Source organism: Olea europaea, chromosome 16, assembly GCF_002742605.1.
Source record: "Olea europaea var. sylvestris chromosome 16, O_europaea_v1, whole genome shotgun sequence".
Lineage (NCBI taxonomy): Eukaryota > Viridiplantae > Streptophyta > Magnoliopsida > Lamiales > Oleaceae > Olea > Olea europaea.
This window is the reverse complement of record NC_036252.1, coordinates 14319695-14344237: the sequence shown is the minus strand read 5'-3', so window position 1 is coordinate 14344237 and position 24543 is coordinate 14319695. Positions and strand designations below refer to the sequence as shown.

At 33.6% G+C, this 24543-nt stretch overlaps 2 protein-coding genes across 3 annotated transcripts; both read left to right on the top strand.

The window, feature by feature from the left end:
• Positions 1 to 1647: 1647 nt before the first annotated feature.
• LOC111412211 lies at positions 1648 to 7337 on the top strand. Of its 2 annotated transcripts, none has more exons than XM_023043039.1 (2): positions 1648 to 2894; positions 7111 to 7337. In XM_023043039.1, exon 1 carries the CDS (start codon positions 1769 to 1771, stop codon positions 2879 to 2881), a length of 1113 nt encoding a protein of 370 aa, XP_022898807.1. In that variant the 5' UTR covers positions 1648 to 1768; the 3' UTR covers positions 2882 to 2894; positions 7111 to 7337. The 2 variants fall into 2 exon arrangements, with proteins under 2 accessions (XP_022898807.1, XP_022898806.1); XM_023043038.1 differs by lacking the exon at positions 7111 to 7337 and adding an exon at positions 3630 to 4179.
• Positions 7338 to 8130: 793 nt separating this feature from the next.
• On the top strand, positions 8131 to 12048 carry LOC111412212 (coatomer subunit zeta-1-like). The gene is made up of 6 exons (XM_023043040.1): positions 8131 to 8211; positions 9160 to 9319; positions 10534 to 10681; positions 10781 to 10858; positions 11426 to 11510; positions 11633 to 12048. Exons 1-6 carry the CDS (start codon positions 8209 to 8211, stop codon positions 11690 to 11692), a joined length of 534 nt encoding a protein of 177 aa, XP_022898808.1. The 5' UTR covers positions 8131 to 8208; the 3' UTR covers positions 11693 to 12048.
• The last annotated feature ends 12495 nt before the right edge of the window (positions 12049 to 24543 follow it).

Below are 24543 nucleotides of genomic sequence, written 5' to 3'. Positions count from 1 at the left end.
TTAATTTGTGATGTCAATGGTGTGTTGGAATTGACAACACCATCTAACAGAAGCTCAAATTATTTATTGGGATCCATATGATATAAAAAGAAATCGGAAAGTAGAACTAGAAAATAATAGACGAAAAGATTTGAACTTGATCTTGATCTTGAAGTGATAAATCATGTAACTTATGTTTTTATGAGGAATATTGCATAATAAGGAGTTGAGAATTGAAATATTTAGATTGTGGAGGATTGATGTGAAAAAATGAAATAGAAGGGTGAATATTTATTGAGTTATCTTTCTTAAAATTAAAATTAAAAATAAAAATCAGACCGTTGGGGTGTCGACCGATCATAATTGACCAAATAATGTGACCGAACAATCACATTTACAAAACAGCCCACGAGCTTGTTGAGCTGCTCTCCGAGTGACATGTTGAGCCAAGTTCGACTCATCTAAACAACATAAAAGCTGGATCTATACGAATGGCTCGATCCAATTGCCACTCTTAGTAGGAGGCTATCGGGAAGGATTGACGCGTCCAAACAGCCCATAAGTTGGATTTATACAAATCGTTAGATCCAATTGCCACTCTTAGTAGGAGGCCTCTGGAAGGATCGGGTCACTATAGTTTTAATGGTTACAACAAATATGCCATTAATTAGGTGATGAAGTAACCAATATGTAACATTATTTAAATTTAATGATTAAATGGGTTAAAAAGTACTTTAATTTAATCAAGTTAAAATTTTGCTTAAACTTAATTTATCATTAGTGAAATTAAGCCCTCTTTGGACTCCATTTTAATGCAATGCATTTTTTCCATCTCCTCTTTTTAATCACATGCTCTTCAATAAAATAATATTGCAAAAGTTTTTTTTTTTTAACCACGCATTCTTAAAAAAATACTATTCCAAAACTATTCCCCCCAACAGGTGCCAAAGTACGTTGCATTATTATCTTTATTAGAGTGTCTTAAAGAAATTCTCTATTTTTAAAGAGCATATTCTATAATTTAGAGAATAGAAAATTTGAAGTATTTGAATACTCTCTTTATATTTAACATTTAATTTTATTATTCTCAAAAAATATTTATTATTTTTCTTTATCTTTTATTTTAACTAATTTTTTCTAAATTATTATATTATTTTTTATATTGAAAATTAAAATAATTTGAATGCACTTTCTAAATTGAAATGTTAATTTAAAAAAAAAATGAACATAATTTTAACGATTAATTCTTTAAAATAAAGAACATATCATATTTAAAGAATCTATTTAAAACACTTGGTTTTTTAAAGAGCTTGAGCTTGACAAGAAAAGAATATAAAAAGAATCTACTTTGGATCCAAAATTTAGCCACTTAAAATCTCAGATTCCCACGTCAAGGCAACCCCGCATTAATAGATACATACACGATTGATAGTGCCCCGAACATAATTCAGTGGTGTAAAGGGTAGGTGTGAAGTTATCTCACGTCTTGTTGGTAGCTGTAGTGTGGAGGTTTGATTTTTGAGACATGAAATTGGACTCCTTATAGACGTAGTACACAGATAGTTCTTATTCCCTAACATGTTGGAACAAATCTTGCGATTTATATTTCCCACAAAATTTTAGGAACGGGATGGTGGGCCCTCAGTTCAACCTCCCTTTTTTCTAAAACACGATTGATAGTTGTATGCCACCGAAGTCACACAATCACACTGGAGTGGGTATACAAGTTGAAAGAGCATCTGCATAATCTGCAGAAATTCCTTGTGAAAGATCAGAATAAATCTTGAATATGGGTTTCACGATGAGTCTAAATTTGCTTCTCTTGCTAGCCATGGTGGCCACCAATATTCTGTCCCTTTACCACCTCTCTTCCACCATCCAGTCCACTCCACCGGCTCCTCCGCCAGTTCCCGACCACCTTATCCACCAGCTGTCAACCATACGCGCCACCATCAACCACCTCACCAGCCTCCAGCCATCCTCTTCACCTACCAAGAAATCCCCCTCCTCCACCCCTTCTGATCTCCTCCTATATACTCATATAGCTCCTATTGCTTCCTCTTGTAAAGACCATCCTCTCCTCCTACACCAGTATATGAACTACACTCCCTTTGCTTTGTGCCCAAATGATTCTCCCTTAGCTGAGGATCTTATCCTCCGAGGCTGCCACCCCCTCCCCCGCCGCCGCTGCTTTTCAAGAACCACCTCTACCATCCCATCCTCACTTCCCACAAACCCATTTGCCACACTTCCGGAAAACACAGCATTATTGGGGCATTACCGCTGCAAGACTTTCTCCTGCTTTGCAAGTACTAAATCTGACATGGGTTTTGACATGACAGTAGAGAAATCAAGATTCTTGACTTATAAAACAGATCTAGATCTCCCAATCCAGCAGCTTTTCCAGCTTTCTAAATCAGCCAAAAGTGTCATTAGACTTGCACTTGATATTGGCGGTGGCACCGGCACTTTTGCTGCCCACATGAAGGTGCAGAATGTGACAGTGATAACCACCACAATGAATTTTGGTGCTCCATATAATGAAGCGGTTGCGCTGAGAGGATTAGTACCACTCCATGTGCCATTGCAGCAGAGGCTGCCGGTGTTCGATGGAGTGGTGGATCTTGTGAGGTGTGGGCGTGCTGTCAACAGGTGGATACCGCTGATCACAATGGAGTTTTTGCTCTTTGATGTGGATAGAGTATTGAGAGGTGGAGGGTACTTTTGGTTGGACCATTTTTTCAGTAAAAGGACGGATCTTGAGAAGGTGTTTTCACCCTTGATTGGGAAGTTGGGGTACAAGAAAGTGAAGTGGGCTGTGGGAAATAAGACTGATTCGAGTGGGGTGAAGAATGGTGAAGTTTATTTGACTGCCCTTTTGCAGAAGCCATTGTCAAATTGAGACTCTGCCTGAGGTATTTTCCTGAACTTCCTGAAAAATGTGAGATTTGGGTCGATTTTTTGTAATTGGGTTTCGATTAATCTGCATTGTGATCTGTAAAAATTTAAATAACTATGTAATCTCTAATAGTTAGATCTTCCAATGTCCTGCTGTGATATAATGGCCTAATGTAGAAAGCTTCAATGGTTTCGAATATGTTGAAGTCATTTGCCCTTTGTTATTTTTTATAAAGCATATTATGTGCTTTTGTAATTAAATGGTTCAAATTATAACTAGATAGGAGTGAAACTCTGAATGAAACTCATATAGTAGAATCTGATATCCTTGTGTTAGAATTAATAGTTAGATCTTCCGTTGCTTCGAAATGTAGAATTCATTTGCTCTATGTTACCTTTCATAAAATAAACATGTCCCTTGCTTCTATAATTAGATATTTCCAGCATAGTGGTACAGCTTATAGGTGTGGGTTCGAGCAAGAAGAGCGACACGTGACTTGTTACAAAGATAGACATGTCCAAATCCTTAAGTTTTCGTGGATGTATTATTATGCTTATGGAGGACAGAAGATCTTTGAAATACTCGTTTCCCAAACTCGGCCTAAATAACTCTAAAGATAATCATGTCCACTTTAATCCATCCCGTGTATCAATACTTTCTTGTTTTCATTACTTACACCATCTGCAATGGCAAAACAAATTAGCTCTGCTAAAGGAATTTGATGGTAAGAAATATTGATGCTTCTTATTAGGTTTCATTGCTTTGCTGGGAAATGCCTTTGGATTGTGATGGTAGCGGTGGTCTGTGTATTCTTATTTCGAGTTATTGACAGAATTCAGACGTGTGTTCAATTCTATTTTGCAAGTTCTTGACCTTATTTAAGCTGTAGTTTTTGTAAGTAATTCTAGCTTTGGTTAATTATATGCAATTAAATAGACCGGAATGTGAACTAATTTGATTTTAAATGGATCAATGGAAATAGATTGGTACCAGGGCCTTTCCTTTTGATGCCTCTCAGACTAAATAGATTAGTGCTTAAACAGACCAGAAACATTACACTATTACTAGAGAAAAAAAAATGTGGGCAAAAGAGAGATGTCCTGTTCACTCTCTGTCCTTCTACTGTCACTTTAAGAGTGTTAATGGATTCACGGACGATATGTTCATTAGGTAGGAATAAAAGATTAAACTTTCTAGGGATTTAAAATTTCACGAGGTTTGATTGAATTCAGAACCATTTGCTTATTCAACCATTAAAACTAAGTTCTAAGGCCATCTCCAACCCAATACACCAAAACTTATACCAAATGAACACCGTTTAATCATTCTCTTAATTTTTTTTCATTTTTAACAATTTATTTATCTTAAAAATTAATTAATTATTTATTTTTTGCTAAGTAAATTATTAAACAGATAATTACGTTTAGTTAACGAAAATATTGAATTCATTAATTAATTTAAAAGTAATGTTGTACAATAAATAGAAATGCCACAACTAAGAAAATGTTAAATCGTGTTAATGAAAAAAATATAAAACGTTCCGAATCCTGATATCATGATATTACGAAGTCGAACTAGTGTTGTAATAATAATAATAATAATAATAATAATAAATGGTTGTATAACAAAAATGGACACAAATATGAAATATACTTAACAAAAATTTGGTGCAAAGTGAAAAAGAAGGGTAAAAATATAGCCGTTACGGACCCACAAAAGAAATAAAAAGTCAAAAATTGTGGCTTGATGTGATGGATAACGGTTACATTTTTCATTTTTATGGTCAAAGAATGAGAATGAAACGGGGGCTTAATCATTTTGGTGTGCATTTTCACCATTTTTCACCAAAATGATGCAATAGGTTGGAGACGAATTGCACCAAAAATTGGGTGAAATTTGGCAAAGAGAATTGGTTTGGAGATACCCTAAGAATTTAAGATTTACTCTTCAAATGGGACTAAAATAAACCAATTTTATATAATACATGAGAATACATGAACTAAGTAGCAGGCGCCCATCGAAAAAGGAAAAGTGCGAAGGAATGATGGAAACACCTAGGGTTGGCCCTTAATGCCACGACCTCGGCTCGTGCTTGTGGCTCGTTTTCAACGAGCCGAGCTCGGGCTCGGCTCGTTGAAATTGGGCGAACTCGGCTCGTGGGCTCGCCTATCTTTTTTTTTTTTAATAAAGAATAGAGTTTTAAAAATAAAAAGTGTTAAAAAATAAAAATTATTAAAAAATACAAATAATTTAACGAAAACAAGTTTTTATTTTTTTTATTTATATCATATTGTAATTTGTAATACTTTTTATAAAGTATAAAATATTTATATAATGAAAACGAATTATTTTTCGAAATACATTTACAAAAAATATATTTTTTGATTTCTTTTTAAAGTTAATAAAGAATAGAGTTTTAAAAATAAAAAGTGTTAAAAAATATAAATAATTTAACGAAAATAAGTTTTTATTTTTTTTATTTATATCATATTGTAATTTGTAATACTTTTTATAAACTATAAAATATTTATATAATGAAAACGAATTATTTTTTAAAATACATTTAAAAAATATATTTTTTTTATTTCTTTTTAAAGTTAATAATATGTAAACCCTCCTCCTTTATTCGGACTTAGGACCGGCTATATCAATTTTAAGTAGGCGGAGTTAAAAAATGTACACGAAAAATTTGTTGTAATGTGTACAATTTTTTAAAGAAGATTAAATTTAACGATTAAAAAAATGATAAATATAATTAAATCAAATATCACTTAGCTGACGACATGCAATTTCAGCATATTTATCTTGTAGTCGAAAATGAGCGTCCTGCCAATCCTTTACACACATTAACGCTTCCAAAACATCTTCTTTCAGTCGGTTCCTGACATCGGTCAAAACCCTTTTACCTGCACTAAAAGCAGACTTCGAAGCAACAGTGCTAACCGGAGGTATCAATAGATCTTTCGCAATTGCAAAAACAATTGGTCAACGTCTTTCATACTTTCGCCAGAATTCAATTACTTCTTCTGAAGTTTTTTTAATTATTTTGTTTGTTGGCATATTATGATTGAAATAATCAATCAATTCGGCAGGCATCGCATTTTGAATTTCGGCCAATGTTTCATGAGATACAGATATAGACGACATGACACTAGATGAACACATTGCAGTTGAATCATATCTAAATGTATTAATGTCCTGAAATAAATTCATTATTTCCGCAGCATCTTCTTCAGTTTCAGTAGAAAGAGTAGGTGCAGCAGAGGGTACCCGACTAACATTCGCACCCATTCTTTCCGCATATAAATAATACATTCCACATAATATTTGATCTAAATTCTTATGGGTGATAGGTGTATCAAGTATTAAAGCTTCATTGATTTGATCAATTACATATTTAGTTCCCGAAATATTATATCGGGGGTTCATTGCGCATGCTAAAGGAAATAACATAGGCAGTTCTTCCCAATATTTTCTAAACTTTAATTCCATAACAATTAAAATTTTACTAAAAGTATGATCATTTTTATATTTATGGAATGTTCTTGCAATTATATAAAGGCGTTCAAGCACCATACAGCTTGTGGGATAATAAACGCCGGATAAAATTTTTGTGGTCTCATAAAAAGATGTCAAAAATCGTTTTAACTTTCAAAGCTAAAATTTAATCGGATTCATTTAACATACCATCGTCATCACTTCTAACATGTCTATTGTTATAAAAGTCAGTTATTAAATTTTCGAAACCTTCACATGATTTTAATAGCAAGTATGTAGAGTTTCATCTATGACCTATGTCGCTAACAAATGTTTTAGTAGTCATCACTCCTAGTTCGGCACAAAAATCTTCAAATGCTTGTTTTCTACTAGGAGAGATCGTAATATATACTAATGCATTCCTAATCCTTTGAAGTTCATCCTTTATATATTTTAAACCATCTTGAACAATTAAATTCAAGATATGACATACACAACGAATATGAAACAAATACCCACCAAAATCAGGTTGAAGTGTCCTACACAATTTATCGACGACTGCCTTATTAACACTAGCATTATCAAAAGTAAAAAGCCTTGTAGATTTAAATAAAGCTGGGAGAAAACACGAGGAAACGCCAAAATAGATCGCATGCTCTACGATGATATTATTTATATATATATTGTCGTAATTATTTTTTGCAATCTATAGTCAGAAAAATGCATTTGTTTGAAGAATTGCATTTTCCAAGTAGGCTATGCAAATGCATAGGAAGCAGAAGACAAAAGTATGATTATACTGTGGAAAGAGTCTTTTGGCTGGAGAGAGGGAGAAGGGTTCGTGCAAAATTTGTATACTGTTACTGGGGCTTAGAAACTATTTGTTTATTCAAAATTTGTAAGATTATTTTGCTGTTTTTGGAATTATTTTGTATGAAATTACCATTATCTTCTTCATGATGGCACAGCCTCTTAGCTTCAATTCTGCAGCCTAATGGACTTCTGGTAAAATGAATATTGGCCAATATTAGAGGGAAAATGAAATAAGCTAATTTTGTTTAATTTGTTGACAAAACAATACCCTTATAAATTGACTTCTTGTACATTACCATTTACAAATTCTTTGATAAATTGATGAAGTGGCGATAAATTGAATTAAAATCATAACAATCTCTTGACTATTTAAATGGTTGTGTTTATGTAATGTGGGTTAACGGTAACACAAAATTGGGAGATTTTTATATTTTTTTTGATAGTGAGATTTTGACTTAGAGTTAAATTTCGTCATGTCAACTGTTGATAAATGAATTTGTAAGTTGTGATGTACGTATAATACTAAAGTTGTAGCAAATAGGGTCAGAAGCAGGTATGTGTTTAAATTCTTACTATTGTAATGTTTATAATTTATATTATTTTGTGTTTATGAATATATGATAAATAAATACCGTAGAGGACAATGCCAAACCACTCATCGAGTCAAGGACTAAAGTTTCTCATTTTGTCGAGATAGGTTTTATACACACACACACACACACACACACACAATCTTGCATACTCGTTAAAATTTTTTTGTTTTAAAAATAAAAGTACAATTTTGACAAGTAATTAGTAATTACTTGTGTAAAAAATGACAAAAAAAGAGGTTAAAATTGATAAAATTATAAGTCCAAAGTAAATGAGTTTTAAAAGGTTGGCGTCTTGGTGACAAATAGGGGCAATTTATTATTATTTATTTATTTATTATTATTATTATTATTATTATTATTATTATTATTATTATTACAACCCTGCGTGCACTGTGAGATCCGCAATCTCAGAAACTGCTGAGATCTCTCCGTCGGAGATTACTCACTATGGTCAGTTCTCTTTTTCTATATACGTTTATATATATGTACCTATATTTTTTTCTCTCCATACGCACTCGTCAATTTACGTGTATTGGTGGCTAAGATCACGCTTTTTAGTTTATAATCATATACTGGAATTCGTCTAATTTTATTGTTACTTTTGGAATCAACACTGTAGCATGATCTGATCTAGGGTTTTCCGGATGTGTTTAATTCCTCTCTAATCTTCTTGGTACTTTCTAGATCCGTGCCTCTGATCTGACATTTACCGATTGCATTTACAATTGGCGGTAGCAAATTTATGTTAGTGTTAGAGCTCGATATACGGTGCCATTTAGGGCTTACGATTTTTTATTTTTTTTTTCTCCTGACCCTTTACATTGCAATCAAATGACAAAATTTGGAACATAATTTTCTTTTATATGACAAAATGATTGGCAAATTATCTTCTGTGAAAGAACTCCCTTGAAACATATGGGATTTGATGAATATGAACGGCACGGGATGATATTTGACTACAAGAATTATTTTACTGTTGGCTTGGAAATTAGAATTCTTCATGCTTCAAGGCTATTGCTATGAAAAGGAAGAAACTTTTTGCAACTCTTCACATGAATGTTAATTAGTGTGCAATCTATTTCATGGAACTTTATGCAACTCTCCTGTTACCTCATTGATGTTGGATTTCTAAGTAAACTTCATGATCTGTGCATCCATGATTTTCTCAGACAATATCCGAGCAACTTAAAATCAAAGATGAAATTACCCCCAGCTTATCATTATTGATGTTGATTTTCTTGTAGACCAATCTTTTTTCCTTAAAGAGTTGTGGTGAGCTTCACATGCAACAGAAACTTGTACCTTCTTGCTTTTTGGGGGTGGGGGGGGGACTGTCTAAAAATAAGAATAGAAATCCTGCAGTATGTCGGCTCGTATTAAGTGAATTCTTGTTGACAGGAGACCTGCCCTTCCGTTAAGAACATTCTTCTTCTAGATTCAGAAGGAAAACGTATTGCTGTCAAGTACTATTCCGATGACTGGCCAACAAATAACGCAAAGGAAGCTTTTGAGAAGGCTGTATTTAACAAGACTCAGAAGACAAATGCTCGGACAGAAGGTGCTAGTGGACTTTAAAATTCATTTAAAACTTTTTGTTGGGTTACTCTGTATAATTTATCTAGTATTAAGTACCAGTAGTTAATATCATTTAACATATTTGTCAACCCCTTTCATCTTTTCTGTGCATCCGTCCTGCTTTGGAACATCATATACCTTCTCTCTTAAATTTTTGAACCCACAAAGAATGTCACCAGTCAAAGCAGAAAAAAATTCTGTCTAGATTGCAAAATCTCTCAATACACTATGAACAACTAAGCTCTTCCTCCAAATATTCTCACTTTTGTAAAATATGATATTATAAGAAAAAAAATGATTTCAAATTCATTTTAAAATATGTCCTTCCAGAAAAAAAGAACCTTTCAAAAAAAAAATAAAAATAAAAATGTAAGAGTAGTAGGGAACGGATTTGAGAGTTGACATTGTGTATGTGAGGTGTTGAACACAAAAGTGAATTTCTTTGCGCCAAGAGATGGTGTGACTAACGACATGAGATGGATGGATCTTTTGGTTTGGTTAGTTAGGTTCTTTGTGTTTTCTGCTGTTTTAATCTGTGATAGTGGTCTCCACATTGAACAACTTCTTGAGCTTATGTTGCCAACCTGTTACCTTCGGTGGGCTTCCTAGTGGTGATGGGGGAGGCAACTGCCAAGTTAGAGTTATACTGAAATTTCTAGCACTTGCTTTTTAATTGTTTCCCATAGTTCGAACCTAGAATTAGTAGATTGTTAGTTAATGGTTTCTGTTCCCTTTAGAGCTTTGGAAAAGAAATATTTACCCAATTAAAGCTGACTAATTATAACAAATGGCTTATAAATTTATGCCGTATTGTTTTAGGAGTCATGTTTTCTGTGAATTGGTTGAGGGGATTGACTTTGTAATCTTTAATTAAAGGGTTTTGACCCATTCAAAACTGTAGGTTTACTATGCCTAATTTTTCCAAAGAGTGGATTCTGAGGCTTGGTCATTTTACGTACTTTCAATGATCTTAAAACCAGAGTACTGGGATATTATTTCACATTCTTATGTGTTGCATGTATCACATTTGGACCATCACACTATCTGGGCTGGTGAGAGGTGAATGTGCAAACTTTAACGTTTCTTATTTGGCAATCAATATATTAGAATTGTGAAGGCAGTTTGCATGCTTAACAAATTCTCCTGTGTCCGTTTTTCCATTTGTTTCTAGCTAACTTCTTGTTACTTCATCTACAGCGGAGATAACTATGTTAGAGAATAACATATTGGTTTACAAGTTTGTTCAAGACCTTTACTTTTATGTTACTGGGGGTGAAGATGAAAATGAGATCATCTTAGCTGCTGTTCTTCAGGGATTCTTTGATGCTGTTGGTATCCTACTTAGGTAGTTCACACTTAATTGTTCGGGGTCATATTTACGTTTCTTATTCTAGATTATTCTGAACTACTTTCTTTATTTCATTTTACTGGCTCTTTATTCCAGGGGCAACGTGGATAAGAGGGAGGCGCTTGAAAATCTGGATCTCATTCTTTTGTGCATTGATGAAATTGTTGACGGCGGGTAAGCATTATAATTATTCTTCTGATCATTTGCATTCTAGTTAGTTTGCTGTTGCTGTGGCGTGCCAATGCTTACTGTGATGAATTACAGAAAATGCTTCCTCTTGCATGCACGAAGGACATGAATATGTGCTGTCATGGCTAGAATTTCGTGGAAGTTCTTGATTAAGTGCATTTTTTACTAAGCTTATATTTTTCTTTTACTTATGAGCAAACAATTAAGTTTACGATATAAAATCTTTTATTAGTCAAAATTGGAAATAAGAATTACTTATTTTGAAAGTAATACAAACATGTCCGAACATATTTGGGAAAAAAAATTTATATAGAAGCAAGTGAAACTTATATAAGCTTAGCCAACATGCTTTAAGTTAGTGACACTGTTCGCCTGCAGATTTTAGCATTATAGCCACTGTCCATTCCCATGTCACGTGTATGAAAACATAAACCTTTTTTAATGTTGGAAGTGAAGAATATAGAATAAGATTAAGAAAATAACACTACATAAAAGAATTAGCTACCATTTGTCATTAGCTGCTCCAAATATAATTTTTCTTGTTTTGTACAGAATTATTCTGGAAACCGATGCAAATAGCATTGCAACTAAAGTTGCAAGTAACAGTGTGGATGCTGGAGCACCTCTGTCAGAGCAGGTATGCATCTTTTGGGTTCTCTTTAACTCTTTCGATGGAAAAAAATTGGATAAATGACAACAAAAACTACCACAATATGCGGCCTTAACTCATGATTGCAATCATTAATTTATTTTTTGCAGACGATAAGTCAAGCTCTGGCTACTGCACGAGAACATCTTGCCAGATCTCTTCTTAAATGATGATATATTGGACCCGCAGAAAAGAAAAAAATAGGTTCATTTTTTGTTTCCTGGATGCCAAAATTGATGAGATTCAGAGAAGCTTGATTTAGCTGCTTCTGTTATGGTTGTGAAATCCAACATTTTGAGAATGTAGCTGCAACTGCATTTACTTTGTTTTTCTTGAGAAAATTTGAAGTGAACGCTTATGAGAGAGCCAGACAGCGAGTGATTGCACTTCACTGGTTTTTGAGAGGCAAATATCAAGAATTTAAAATAGTCTCGTCTCAAAGTAATATGTCGATCGCCACTGTCCGTCGCCATTGGCGAACTTATACGTGGCACCAGAAATGCAAAAATTGGGCTAATGTTTGATTTGTCTGATTGTCTTCAAGCATTAGTTCTCAAGCTTTTCACTTAAGCAGGGTACGATCATTATAAATGATGCCAAAAGTTTCCATTATTTTGTAATGATCCTTTAAATCATTATAGGTGAACCCATGAGTCAAAAGTTAGTCTAATTATGTTGAGTTTAGCAATAACTTGGATTTTCTGATTGATGAGTTCAACAAGAAAATACTATATTTGTTCACCCACATGCAAATTAATCCATTACAAAAGTATACCCTCACTAAAGAATTGAAACCCATTTCATAAATACTTTATTCAGTGAATAAAAGAATCAAGAAAAAATAAGAATAGAGATCAACACGAGTAATACAGAGAGCTCTCAAGAAGGCCATGCTCGAGTTTTTCAGGGCTTGAGGCGAGGTTTACTGGTTGTACTCCCAAATTGTAGTAAGCATCCAAAAAAAATTCATCCATAAGAATTCTAAGGAACCAAGTTTATTAACTCAAAATTAAAATGGCAAGTAAAATGTAATATTCAAAATATTTACCCAATTTATTTTATAAATAAATAGTAAGTAAAGAACATTATTATCATTTGGATAACATTTGATCATTCCCACGAGTTAGGATTTAATAACTCTCATGTTCGAGATGGAGCCACGAATTTTAACCTATTTGAGGTAAGGTTGATCATCTAAGAGGAAAAATTGGGTCTCGATTGGCAGTAATTGGTGGTGATTGTAGTGGGTGGATGATGGTGATCGGTGGTTGCAGAGAGTGCTAGTGGCACAAATCTTGTGGTGATGGTAGTGGCACAAATCTGGGGTGGCATTAGTTTGGCGGTTGTGATTATGATGGTACAGATCTAGTGGGGTGATGGTGGAAAGTAGTGAAGCGGCAATCTTTGAATGGTTCGGGGAGGATGTCGTGGTGTTGGCATTTGGTTTGACTAGTAGTGGGGCTCGCTAGTGATGATAGTGGTATTGTAACATTACAAGTTGTTTGTGGAGACAGCAGGAACGATAGTGACATTGTAACAAGGTATGTTACAGGTGATGGTGGCAGTAATAGTGCAATAAAGTAGGTCATAAGTTGTTTCGATGACAAAAAATTGAGCGTGACAAATGTGACATAATTAGCGACAACGACTATGGTGGAGGAGACAAGTTGTATAATAATGTAACAACTGTAATAAAATGTACCAAAAAATTCAATTCGAAAAAAGATATTTTCAAAGTAAAAAGAGATGTTGAATAATCAACCTCCAATGGTGGATTTTTCGGGCTCAATTTAACCAATCTCTATCTTATTAAACACACCCAACAAAGGCTCCAACCCAAACAACGATTCTTACTTCGGTTGCTCAACTCAATGTATTCACAAAGAACACAATATGGTGGCTGCAATGAATCACAAAGAATAGAGGAAGACAGATTCAGTTTTTGGCTCAAGAGAGAAAACTAGAGAAAAATGTAGGCTGCCTCTTTTCAATTGCACACACATATGGCTCCTTCACAAATGAGAGCAATATATAGGTTTAGGGTGTAACAATTTAATGGGCTCATGGACCAACTAATGTTTAAAAGGGGCGGAACACAAATTGAGCCATCCAAGAAGTAAATGGACCGTGAGCAACATTAACTATATTAAATGCTTCAAACGACCCTCAAGTTGTTTTTCGGGTTGAGCCAATTAATCGAGTGTGTTAATAAATATTTCAATCATTGGCCGAAGCCTATGAAATCTAATCCGACTATCCGACACTGTTTAACATCATCGCCCGGGATTATTGAGTATCAAAAACCCAACAGGTCAGTAGTGAACAAAGTTGGAATAATGTAGATAGCACCATAGTGAATTGAGATTAGAAAGCATAGACAGGATTGAGATACATTAGACGACATGCTAGAGGTAAATAAGACCACACTGGACACTACTGGGTAGATTCATCCTTGCGCAGGGGCATGCTAATCTTCTTTCGGACAGAGAAGATTAACATGGTCCCTGCGCTAGGATGACCACATAAATCAAGATCAAATTAGACTTGTCCCGTCCCTTGCCCTTCATCTTACCACCTTCATCACTCGAGTCACTACTCGAATCACCACTATTTTGAGCTCTACCTAAATTCATTTTCTTAAACTTCATCTCACTCCTTATCATGTGTAACTCACCACTCCTCTTATCTTCATTTTCAACTTTCATTTCCATCTCCTTACTCCTAAGTGAGTCTACGACAATCTCGGGAGTCAATGTATCCCTACCATACTTAATGGTATTTTTAACTTCCTTATATGACTTAGGCATAGAATTAAGCAAGATTATAGCCTTGTAGGTTTCAGATACGGTTTCTTCACAGTTAACAATATCTTGGACAAATTTATTGAAAACATCTAAATTGTCATCAAGATCCTTTGAAGGATCCATTTTAAAACTGAAGAAACGCTCAAGAAGATAAAGTTTATTGGGAGTGGATTTAAGCAAATATAGATCTTCCAACTTTTTCCAAAGATCTTTTGTGGTTTTCAGTTTTCCTACTTTTCTCAAAACAGTGTCAGACAGATGTAAAATGATTGAGGTATAAGCAAGCTCATCGGCTTCTTCTTTTTGTTCTTTTGAAAAATTAGCTGAAAAATTGCCTTCAATGATTTTTGAAACCTTTTGTTGGACTAAAATACCCTTCATTTTTTGTTGCCAGATTGAAAAATCACATTTTCCATTGAAAATACCAACTTTGAAATGTAAGACATTTTTTAAAAACGAAACAATCAATTAGGTAAAGAGATCACACAAAATAATCCTACGACCACAATACATACCGTTCTAGATTCCCAAGGTTTCGTAAGACTCGCGGTTTTAGATCAAGGGAACGTTTGAATGGGTAAGGTCTAGGTATTCTAACAAAAGTAACAACACAGCGAAATTTACGATACAACAAAATAGGTATATCCAATCAAATGAAATTTCACGACAATTTTAGCACAAAGCACAATATGCTAATTTATTAAAAAATAAGTACTCAATCGCAACAATTAAGAGCAAGTAATCCTAATTTCTAGCACAAGCAATGGTTGTCAAGTAATGACAACCCTCCACCTATTGTCACCCCCACACGGTGACGTGCTAATGCTGAAATTAACGGGTTAAGCCAATTTACCAGAGCGGACGTGTCTGAACCCGTATAATCGAGAGAGATGCGAATCTGCTGCTTTAGGACCACCACTATTCGTCCTAAAGATTTAGCAAATATAACCGTGCAGTCCGCCAAGAAATGCAATTCGATTTCCAGGGGCAAAATCGTCCAACTTTTTCTGTGTAACTTGAAACAGAAAACTTCCAACACGAAAAATGTTAGAAATAATATGAGGAACAAACTATCTAAAGAAAGCTTCCTAAGAAATTGCTGCACGTGCCCGCATGCGCCACCGTCGTCAGCCGTCGTCGCCGAAACGCGCTGGCCACCCAGCACCGCCTCCACTTGCAGATCACGAATCCGGCCTCCGTTTCACCAAAAGATGTCTGGATTCTCCGGAAATTGAAGTTGCAGATCCGATTTTTGGAAAAAATTCGGGACAGTTTTTATTTTCTGATTTCCGCCAGTTTTCTGGTCGGATTTTGGCCGGAAATTCTACCCCAACCTCGCTCTAATACCAAATGTTGAATAATCGACCTCCAATGGTGGATTTTTCGGGCTCAATTTAACCAATCTCTATCTTATTAAACACACCCAACAAAGGCTCCAACCTAAACAACGATTCTTACTTCGGTTGCTCAATTCAATGTGTTCACAAAGAACACAATATGATGGCTGCAATGAATCACAAAGAATAGAGGAAGACATATTCAATTTTTGGCTCAAGAGAGAAAACTAGAGAAAAATGTAGGCTGCCTCTTTTCAATTGCACACACACACGGCTCCTTCACAAATGAGAGCAATATATAGGTTTAGGGTGTAATAATATAATGGGCTCATGGACCAACTAATGTTTAAAGGGGGCGGAACACAAATTGAGCCATCCAAGAAGTAAATGGGTCGTGAGCAACATTAACTATATTAAGTGCTTCAAACGACCCTCAAATTGTTTTTCGGGTTGAGCCAATTAATCGAGTGTGTTAATAAATATTTCAATCATCGGCCGAAACCTATGAAATCTAATCCGACTATCCGACACTGTTTAACATTATCGCTCAAGATTATTGGGTATCAAAAACCCAACAAGAGATTTAAAAGTCAGTTTGAAATTAAAAACTTCTCTAGTGTAGTCATAAATTGTTCCCAAATTTATATAACTATCCTTGTCATGCCTTTGCCCCGCGGCAGGTCACATGATCGCTAGCTAAGCAAGAATGTCACCTAAAATGCTCTTTTTAAGGTGATAGTCTATCTTTCAAGGCGATAAGGAAAATCGTAACATCCCGTCAATATAGCTTTTGAGGCTAGATAACTTTATGAAGGGGTTATCATTTTCCGTTTTTGAGTTTATTATTTAATTTGATAGGTAGAATTTTTTCGTTATTGTAGAAATTACACCACTTACATATTATTTGATAAATATTCAAAAATTGTATTTTAACATTTTTTATACCATAAATAGTGTAATTTTATAGTAAAAACAAAATATGAGGAAAAAAGAAAAAAATACTTAGGAGAATTGATTTTTTGACCGTTAGGAGAAAAGTGGGGTCCAACTGTGAGAGAAGAAGTCAAATATGACGACTGGAATAGTGAAATAATGATCAAAAAATCAATTTTTTGGGTGAAAAAATCGGGCCCAAACAGGCCCTTAACTCATTTAGGGTAATCATTTTGGCATCTTATTTTACTCCACCAACGTTCAAGATTCCTAAAATGGAGTCTCTTCATATTCCTTCGAAATCGCCTCTCACGAGAATGCTTCTCCAAAAATACCAAAGCCATAATACAGATTGATTCTTTTACAGATATTAAGAACCCTATTAATCCATAGCACTATTCCAGAAATCTATTTCTTGATCTTCATTTGGCGTATTCTGAAAAGAATTCAAACCAACAAGCCCAGATGATGTATTTTGATGGATAGTTGCAGTAAAAGAAAGATTTCCAGTATGATTTCTGCGACGATCGACCATGCCAAAAGTTTCATTCCAGAATCTCACCTGATTTCTGTCCCAATTTTTTTTTTAAATTTTAATTATACTTAAAAATATAAATAAATTACATTAGTGGAACGATAAGTGAGTATATATAAATCTCCGTCCCACCTCCCGAAAATCTCCAAATGGAGCTGAGATGAGGATGGTTGTCCTGACAACGCTCCTATTGTCATCCCAAAAATTCAACAACAGTGATAGTCCTATATATCCAATAGTTATATATAAATTCATATCCACAATACATTAATAACTAACAATATTTAAAAAGAAAAAAAGAAGAAGCACGGTTGACCTCGTTTTCTGTTAGGGTGATCTGGACAATAGATGCCGTATCTACTCGTGCATATGTAAGCGAATTCTAATACGTATAGACAAGATGCTAGTCAAGAATACTCTGGATTTGAACGTAGGAGAAACTTTATAATAAGGGATAAATATGTTCAGGCTCTGACAATATATTTTAAGAATGATCACATGATAATAACTAATCGTCAACAACTTGACTAAAGTTAGATAATCTTAACTTAAGCAAACAAGTATATGAAAATAAATAAGTGAGAAGACAAAGGGTAGCTTTTACTATTTTGATTTACATTAGTCCTCAAATGATACATGGAGGTGGTATTTATAGTGTTACAAATAAAACGAAGTCCATTGGATGAAAATCCAAGTGGCCTCATCTCCTTGGCTGAAGCATACAAATCTTAGGTATCAATTTGACATTCCTAACCTGTGGCGCACTTAATACTTTTACAAAGAGCAACCACCCTATTGTCTAAACTGACAAAACAAGACATTTTACTCTTTGCAAAAGTCTCATCAATCATTTCAAAAGGATTTTATACATAAGTTCAGGATCTTCACGCGTGGATCGTTATTTGATGTGGTTGAGCTTCGATTTTGACTTTGTTGGCCTTCTGCACGACCTTTACTTTGGCAGAGGAAGTACAAGCCTCGGACTTAGCTTTAGGGCCTTGTCATCATGCGGATCTGGCTTTGATGGATGTGGATCTCTGATTTGAGGTAGTTTGGTCCAATAATCGACCAATGAGCCTGCCACGTGTGGCGAGGCAAGGCGTAACATATTACTTAATTAACGTGATTAAAATAGACAAAAATATAGATGCTAAAATATTTTGTTTATTTTAATTTATACTAGTCCGGCCCTTCCATTTATTCATGACTAGTTTTTTAACAACTTTAAGGACTTTTTTAGATTTTTTATTTATTAAAAATAGTTGCTTCTCTCACCTCTCACTTTCTCTCTCATACTATACTCTTTTGGGTTCCAAAATAATGAATTTTTTTTTTCCAAAAATTAGGTGATCACATTTTGTTATCTTTAATAAAATTTTGTGACCTAAAATTTTATTAAATGGGTTATGATCATAATAACACGTAATTTATGAATTATTCCCAAATCACTCAAGATCGCTGTTACAAAAGCATAATTAAGTCACAATTAGAAATTTAGTCACAAATTACACAATATACAGATCATATTCACTCTTCATTTCATGTCGCATCGCCCCACCCTATTCCACCAGTGCCAATACCATCGAAATCATCGTCATCACCTGAAATCCACAAGCCGCAATCACTGTCACCACCACCTCAAAAAATCAAATTGAACCAAAATAAAAATACCAAAAATGAGCAATAAATTAAATTATCAAGAGATGTGGCGATAATTATTTACATCTATGAGCAAAGACATCAAATTTGGTGTAAACGAGGTGACGGCAAGGACTCTAAGAATGGCAACTTTTCGTTTCGATGCAAATTTCAACGAAAAGTCACGACGCAGTAGACATGACAATGATTGTGCAAACTAAAGAGCTCCTCCTGATAAGGGAGCCCAATATAGCTGTCTTCATTTTCTGTTTGCGTTTGTAGAGAGAGAATTTTGTATTTATAGGGAGAGAAATCTACAGCTAGAGATATTCGCAATGGTATAGGTTGGAGGCAGGGGCGGAGCCCAAGCATCTGTCCGCACTGGATTTTTGGGCCATATTTTTTTATTTATTTATTTAGGTTTAACCCACTGGATTTATGAAAGGTAATTTGTTTTGTCATGATAAAGGTGGAATTGCTTTAGATTACTATAATTGGAATAAAGAATAATTTTGATTTCTCCTAATGTTTGAATGATAGTAACTTGTATGATTAATTACACTATCATGGACAATCTGAAAGAATGCCAATGGTCTTAATATGAGTAAAATGGATTAACATCTGTAGAAAATAGAATGATTTCAATAAGCATGATCTGTTAATTCTTCTTGATTTCATTTTCGAAAAATTCTGCAATGTATTCATTTCCCAAACACTTAAATTCCTTGACTCTGCAGGCCATTGAATCTCTCATTCTTTGGCCAGTGAGATAGAGATGTATTCATTTCCATGGTTTATTATAGAGATATTTTATTGAGTATAATACAGCATTTTTCGAAGAATACTTCTTGGTGCATGGGAACCTTGATACACCTTGACGTTGATGAGGACAGAATGGCTAGGAAAGTAGTTGTACATAAGAGACTTGATGGTGGTAAGTGTTACATGTGTTAAGATACATGATGCAACACTTCAAATGCAAGAATTCCAAAGTAAACCTTTAGTTGGATTGTTTTTTCGACAACGGTTTAAAATTTATGAGTTAAGCTTGAGATCAAACTGCAGAATGAAGCTAGTTTCTTTCTTTTACCGAAGCGATTATTTGTCTAAATAAAGTTACATGAAATCAGAGGACTGCAGTTATTTAAATGTATATTCATGATTGTCATCCCATTTAGTTGTCAAATATTTCTTGTTCTCATGATTTAATGTGTAGTATAGCTTGATCACATTTCATAACACCATGTTGGTCGAAGTAAGAAAAGGGATATCTGTATGTTCTATTTATTATGCTTTTCCTCTTCTTACTAACCAAAAATAAAGTAATGCTCTTTGTTTAACAACTCTTCAGGCCTAGAGGCTCCTCGAAACAGTTTGGAGGTACCTTTAGACTTCCTACAGCTTGTCTGCTGGGAGAGATAGTATTCAGGTAATAATGTAATGCCTTGTTTTAGTTGCTTTGATATTCAAAGTCGAAATTTTTTTTGCCCGCACTAAACTAAAATCCTGGCTCCGTCCCTGAGAGATAACCATGTGCCATGGTGTATGTACATAGACAAGTGGGGTGACTATAGTTATAGTGGAGTATATATAAATTTTTACATTAAAAATAATTAAAATTTGATTATTGTAAAGTATAAATAAGACATGATTTTTAGGCCTTAAGTATATCCCAGTTCAAATCGAACTCTCCAAATCACCATTGAGCAAATTGAAATAATCAAACAATTGAGGTACGGATTGAAAGTTATCGTCACAATAGATCAGAATATCGAACAAAGATAAAATTTACAAAGAACTCGTTGGAGCAAATAACTTCTATTTTCATTGTCGAAATTTGGTTAATTGAAATCTACCTAACGATTGAGGTCACAAATTGAAAGTTGTCAACGTTGTATATCAGAAGAAGAGAATCGATGGAGAACTCGTTGGAGCAAATAACTTCTATTTTCACTGTTGAAATTTGGATAATTGAAACTCGTTGTGCGATTGAGATCACAAATTGAAAGTTGTCAGCATTGTGTATCAGAATTTTTAAAGGCAACAATAACAATTGAGATAGGATTCTACCAATGGCATTTGTCCAATTCTCTTGACTTTATAACATGTGATATAAGTACTCATAACCCATGACTAGTCTCTTGAATCTGTGAGCTATGGACATTGATATGTTACTATACAATATGACATGTAAACTATTACTTGTGACCCGTAACATATGAACTATAACATGTGAACTTGAATCATTGACTTGTTATCAGTACACAAAGATATGTGACATGTGATTTGTGATCAGTTAATTTTGTTTTGTGACATATTGACATTGATCTGTGACCTATACAATATGAGTTTGGACCTGTGACTTGCTAATATGATCTATGACCTATGATCTGTCACTACCACTTGTACCACCACTAGTAGCAGTACATATCAACATAACATTTGACATATACTCTATGAATATGTGGCCTTCGCCAGCAACACCACCATCACCTCAAAAACCACCACAAAATACTTGCAATATCACCACAGTACACCACAAAACTACTACAAAATCAACGTAGCAATGATCTAAGGTTCCTGCTATAGCAATGATGTGCGACGCGTACATGGGTGCTTAGTTCGTCGCTACATGTGACGCCTAGAGCACCGCTTAGCAACGAAACTGAGTGTTGTAGGGTCAGATCGTTCTTGAACGACATTATGCGTGGCAGCAATGCTCAGTTCGTCGCTGCACCAATGCTATTGTTAGCATCGATAAAGGAAATAGATGTGAGCTCTGTAATCTTCCTCAACTCCATCCGCCTCTTCATCATCAAGTTCAAAGACTGAAATAATTTAATGTTTGTGTAGAGGTGGGGATAGGGGTGGGGAGATTAATTAATTTTATAATATTATTGTAGCGCCCCAAAAATTATAGAATAAAACTTTTTGTTCTATCTGTTATATTTTTATAATTTTGAAAAGTTGAAGGACTAAGGTAAAATAGTATTCAATCCAATATTATTTTGGGTCAAATAATTAATTATTGATAAAATAATATTAGGCTATCAATATTGGGCTCATTTCGTAACTGAATTAGAAGTCTTCAATTCAAGAAGTAGTTAGCTCGCATAAGTTAACTCCAAGTTATTTCAATTCAAAGATCATAATTAATGGGTATTATTTGATTACTTAATAAAATATCATTTAAGATATTAGGAAAAACAAAGTAGTATTATATTATATATATCCATGTTTACCTTTAAGTTTGAAAAAGATTGGATATATCTTATTTGTTATTTCATATTAACCACTGAATTTAATTTCCCACATGCACGTAATTTTGAACCACCGTGCTTGTGGTGAACACACAGGTATTTATTACACATTATGCTCCCGTTTGTTTCTCATTATTTGCCCTTTATATTTGTTAGTTGGATAAATCCACCCATTATCTCTCATGTTTCCATCAACTTTTAACCACCTCACAGTATCCCATAAACTCACGTTTCTTTTTCCCATTTCAAATGTCTCTTAGTTTATCGTCTAATTATCATTTTACTTCTATTTTAGTTCCAGCAACATAACAAGTAAAAAATTCATAATCCTCCATCTCTTAAAAAAAAAAAAAAAAAATCTTTTTATAAATTTTTGGGCAATTTCAGATGTATAAAATCTGAATTTTTGTGGGCATCAACTCAAGATTTTCCAAAGGTTTAAGGTAGGATTACAAGGTGCAAGTGATTTCATATGATATATTATGAGTTCTTACCGATTTCTAAATATATGATATGGCGGTATGATTTTTTTAACTCATCATTTAATATTTTTATTTGGGATTGCACAATTACTCTTGTCGTACTGAGGATTCTCATATACTTACCATTTTCCCTACATCTCACATAGTAGAATAGGTCATCGGTTTGCAGGCGGTGAGGTGTTGTCGTTGTGCACATTCGTTGGACCTAATAAAAAAAATATTCTGTAATGTGGTTGAATGTTTTATATTTACAACAGTAACCTTATTTTGTTAATTTATTTATCTCGTTCCTTTATTTGAATGTGGAACACGTTTTGATTATGATCTACATTGTTTGTGATGCTGAATTTGTAAAATCAATATTTTATCATATATTTATTTGTCTAGCATGTATAACAGAATGTGGTTTGCATAAAATAAATTAATTGGCTTAGATTTTAACGTAACTTGTTAGAAGAAATGGATCAATAAACATTATTTAAGATTTTTGCAACTACAACTTGTTGAAAAGTTTGGTAATTTAAATTCTAACAATTGGATCGTTACAGTTATTAATAATATTAGTAGTTGAGTTATCACCTAACTTATAAATAAGTAAATTTTAAATCTGACTTTTGAAATACACTCTTCACAAACTTGCCCAAATGTAATTTTCACTTTTTTTATTTGCCTATTACCCATGTACAGTAATCTGAAAAGCGTAAAATGTGGCTAAATGTGGAGTTGAATCTTTAACCTTTATGAGTTTGAGTGCCTGGACGAGGTTTAGGCTTAAAAAGCGTTTTTTATTTATAATATTGTTTTAAAAATTTAATCATTTAAAAAATTACTTAATAATTAAAATAATACATGTTATACATTTAAAATTATAAAATACAATATTTACTTTATAATTTCCACCACTAATCAATTATAAAATTTTCAAGTTTTCAAAATGTAAAAATATAATATTTTTCATAGTTTTAATTTTTAACTAGACAAGTCATACTTAATAGATTTATAAGAACCTCACATGCTTTTGAAATTTGTAATAAAATGATTCTCAAGATCATAATTATATAATATAGATAACACCATAAATTAAATTTTATTTAACTATTTAGATAAAATCATTTTTAACTTTTATATATATAAAATCCTTTAAAATCTTAAAATTAGAGTCAAACGAAAAGTTTTTAAAATAATAATAAGCTAAAGTTAAACATTTTTTTAAAAAAATAAAAAAAAATTAATAACGCGCGTCTAACAAAAGAAATGAAGGAAAAATTCAACCATTTAAGGGAAGCCCATTTGGTAGGGCCAGACATAGTCTAGTTCGATTCTAACAAGAACCGAATCGAACCCAAAAATTTTGGGTATTTAGGAAGTAGAACCATCGAATCCAAATTTAATTATGAAATCATTGGTGTTCGATTCCATTCCATTCGGTTCAATTCAATTCGGTTTGGTTCTCAAGTTTCGTATTATAATTAAATTGTTTTGATATTTACACAGTTATATTAATTTAACTAATGATATTTTCAATCTTAACTTTTACAAAATAACGTAATTCAATGTTATGTGTCTTTTGTGTGTCTCTTTGCTGAATTCTACATAAATTTGATTGCTAAATCACAGGAAGAGGAAGATAGTAAGTTCAAAATAATTAAGAGAGGCGTTGTCGAGTCTCAATTCGATATCTCCAAAATGGTAGAAACGACATTACGATAGAGTAACAAATTTTGATAAAACTTAGATCAATTTGATTAAGTTAGCTTTGAACATAAAATTAAAAAAAAAAAAATCATATTTTTGAATTTGAGCTAAATTAACTAGTTAGCGAATTTATTTAGAAAAATAAAATAATTTGATTTATTTAAAATAAATTAATTAAAAATTTTAGAAAATTTCGATTCTTATTCGATTCTTCGATTTTTATCTAGAATAGAGAATCGAACCAAACTCTCCATTCAAATATCCCTTCCGTATTTAACTTTTAAGAAAATTCGTGATTCGGGTTCGGTTCAATTCGGTTCGCAATGTTCTCCAACCC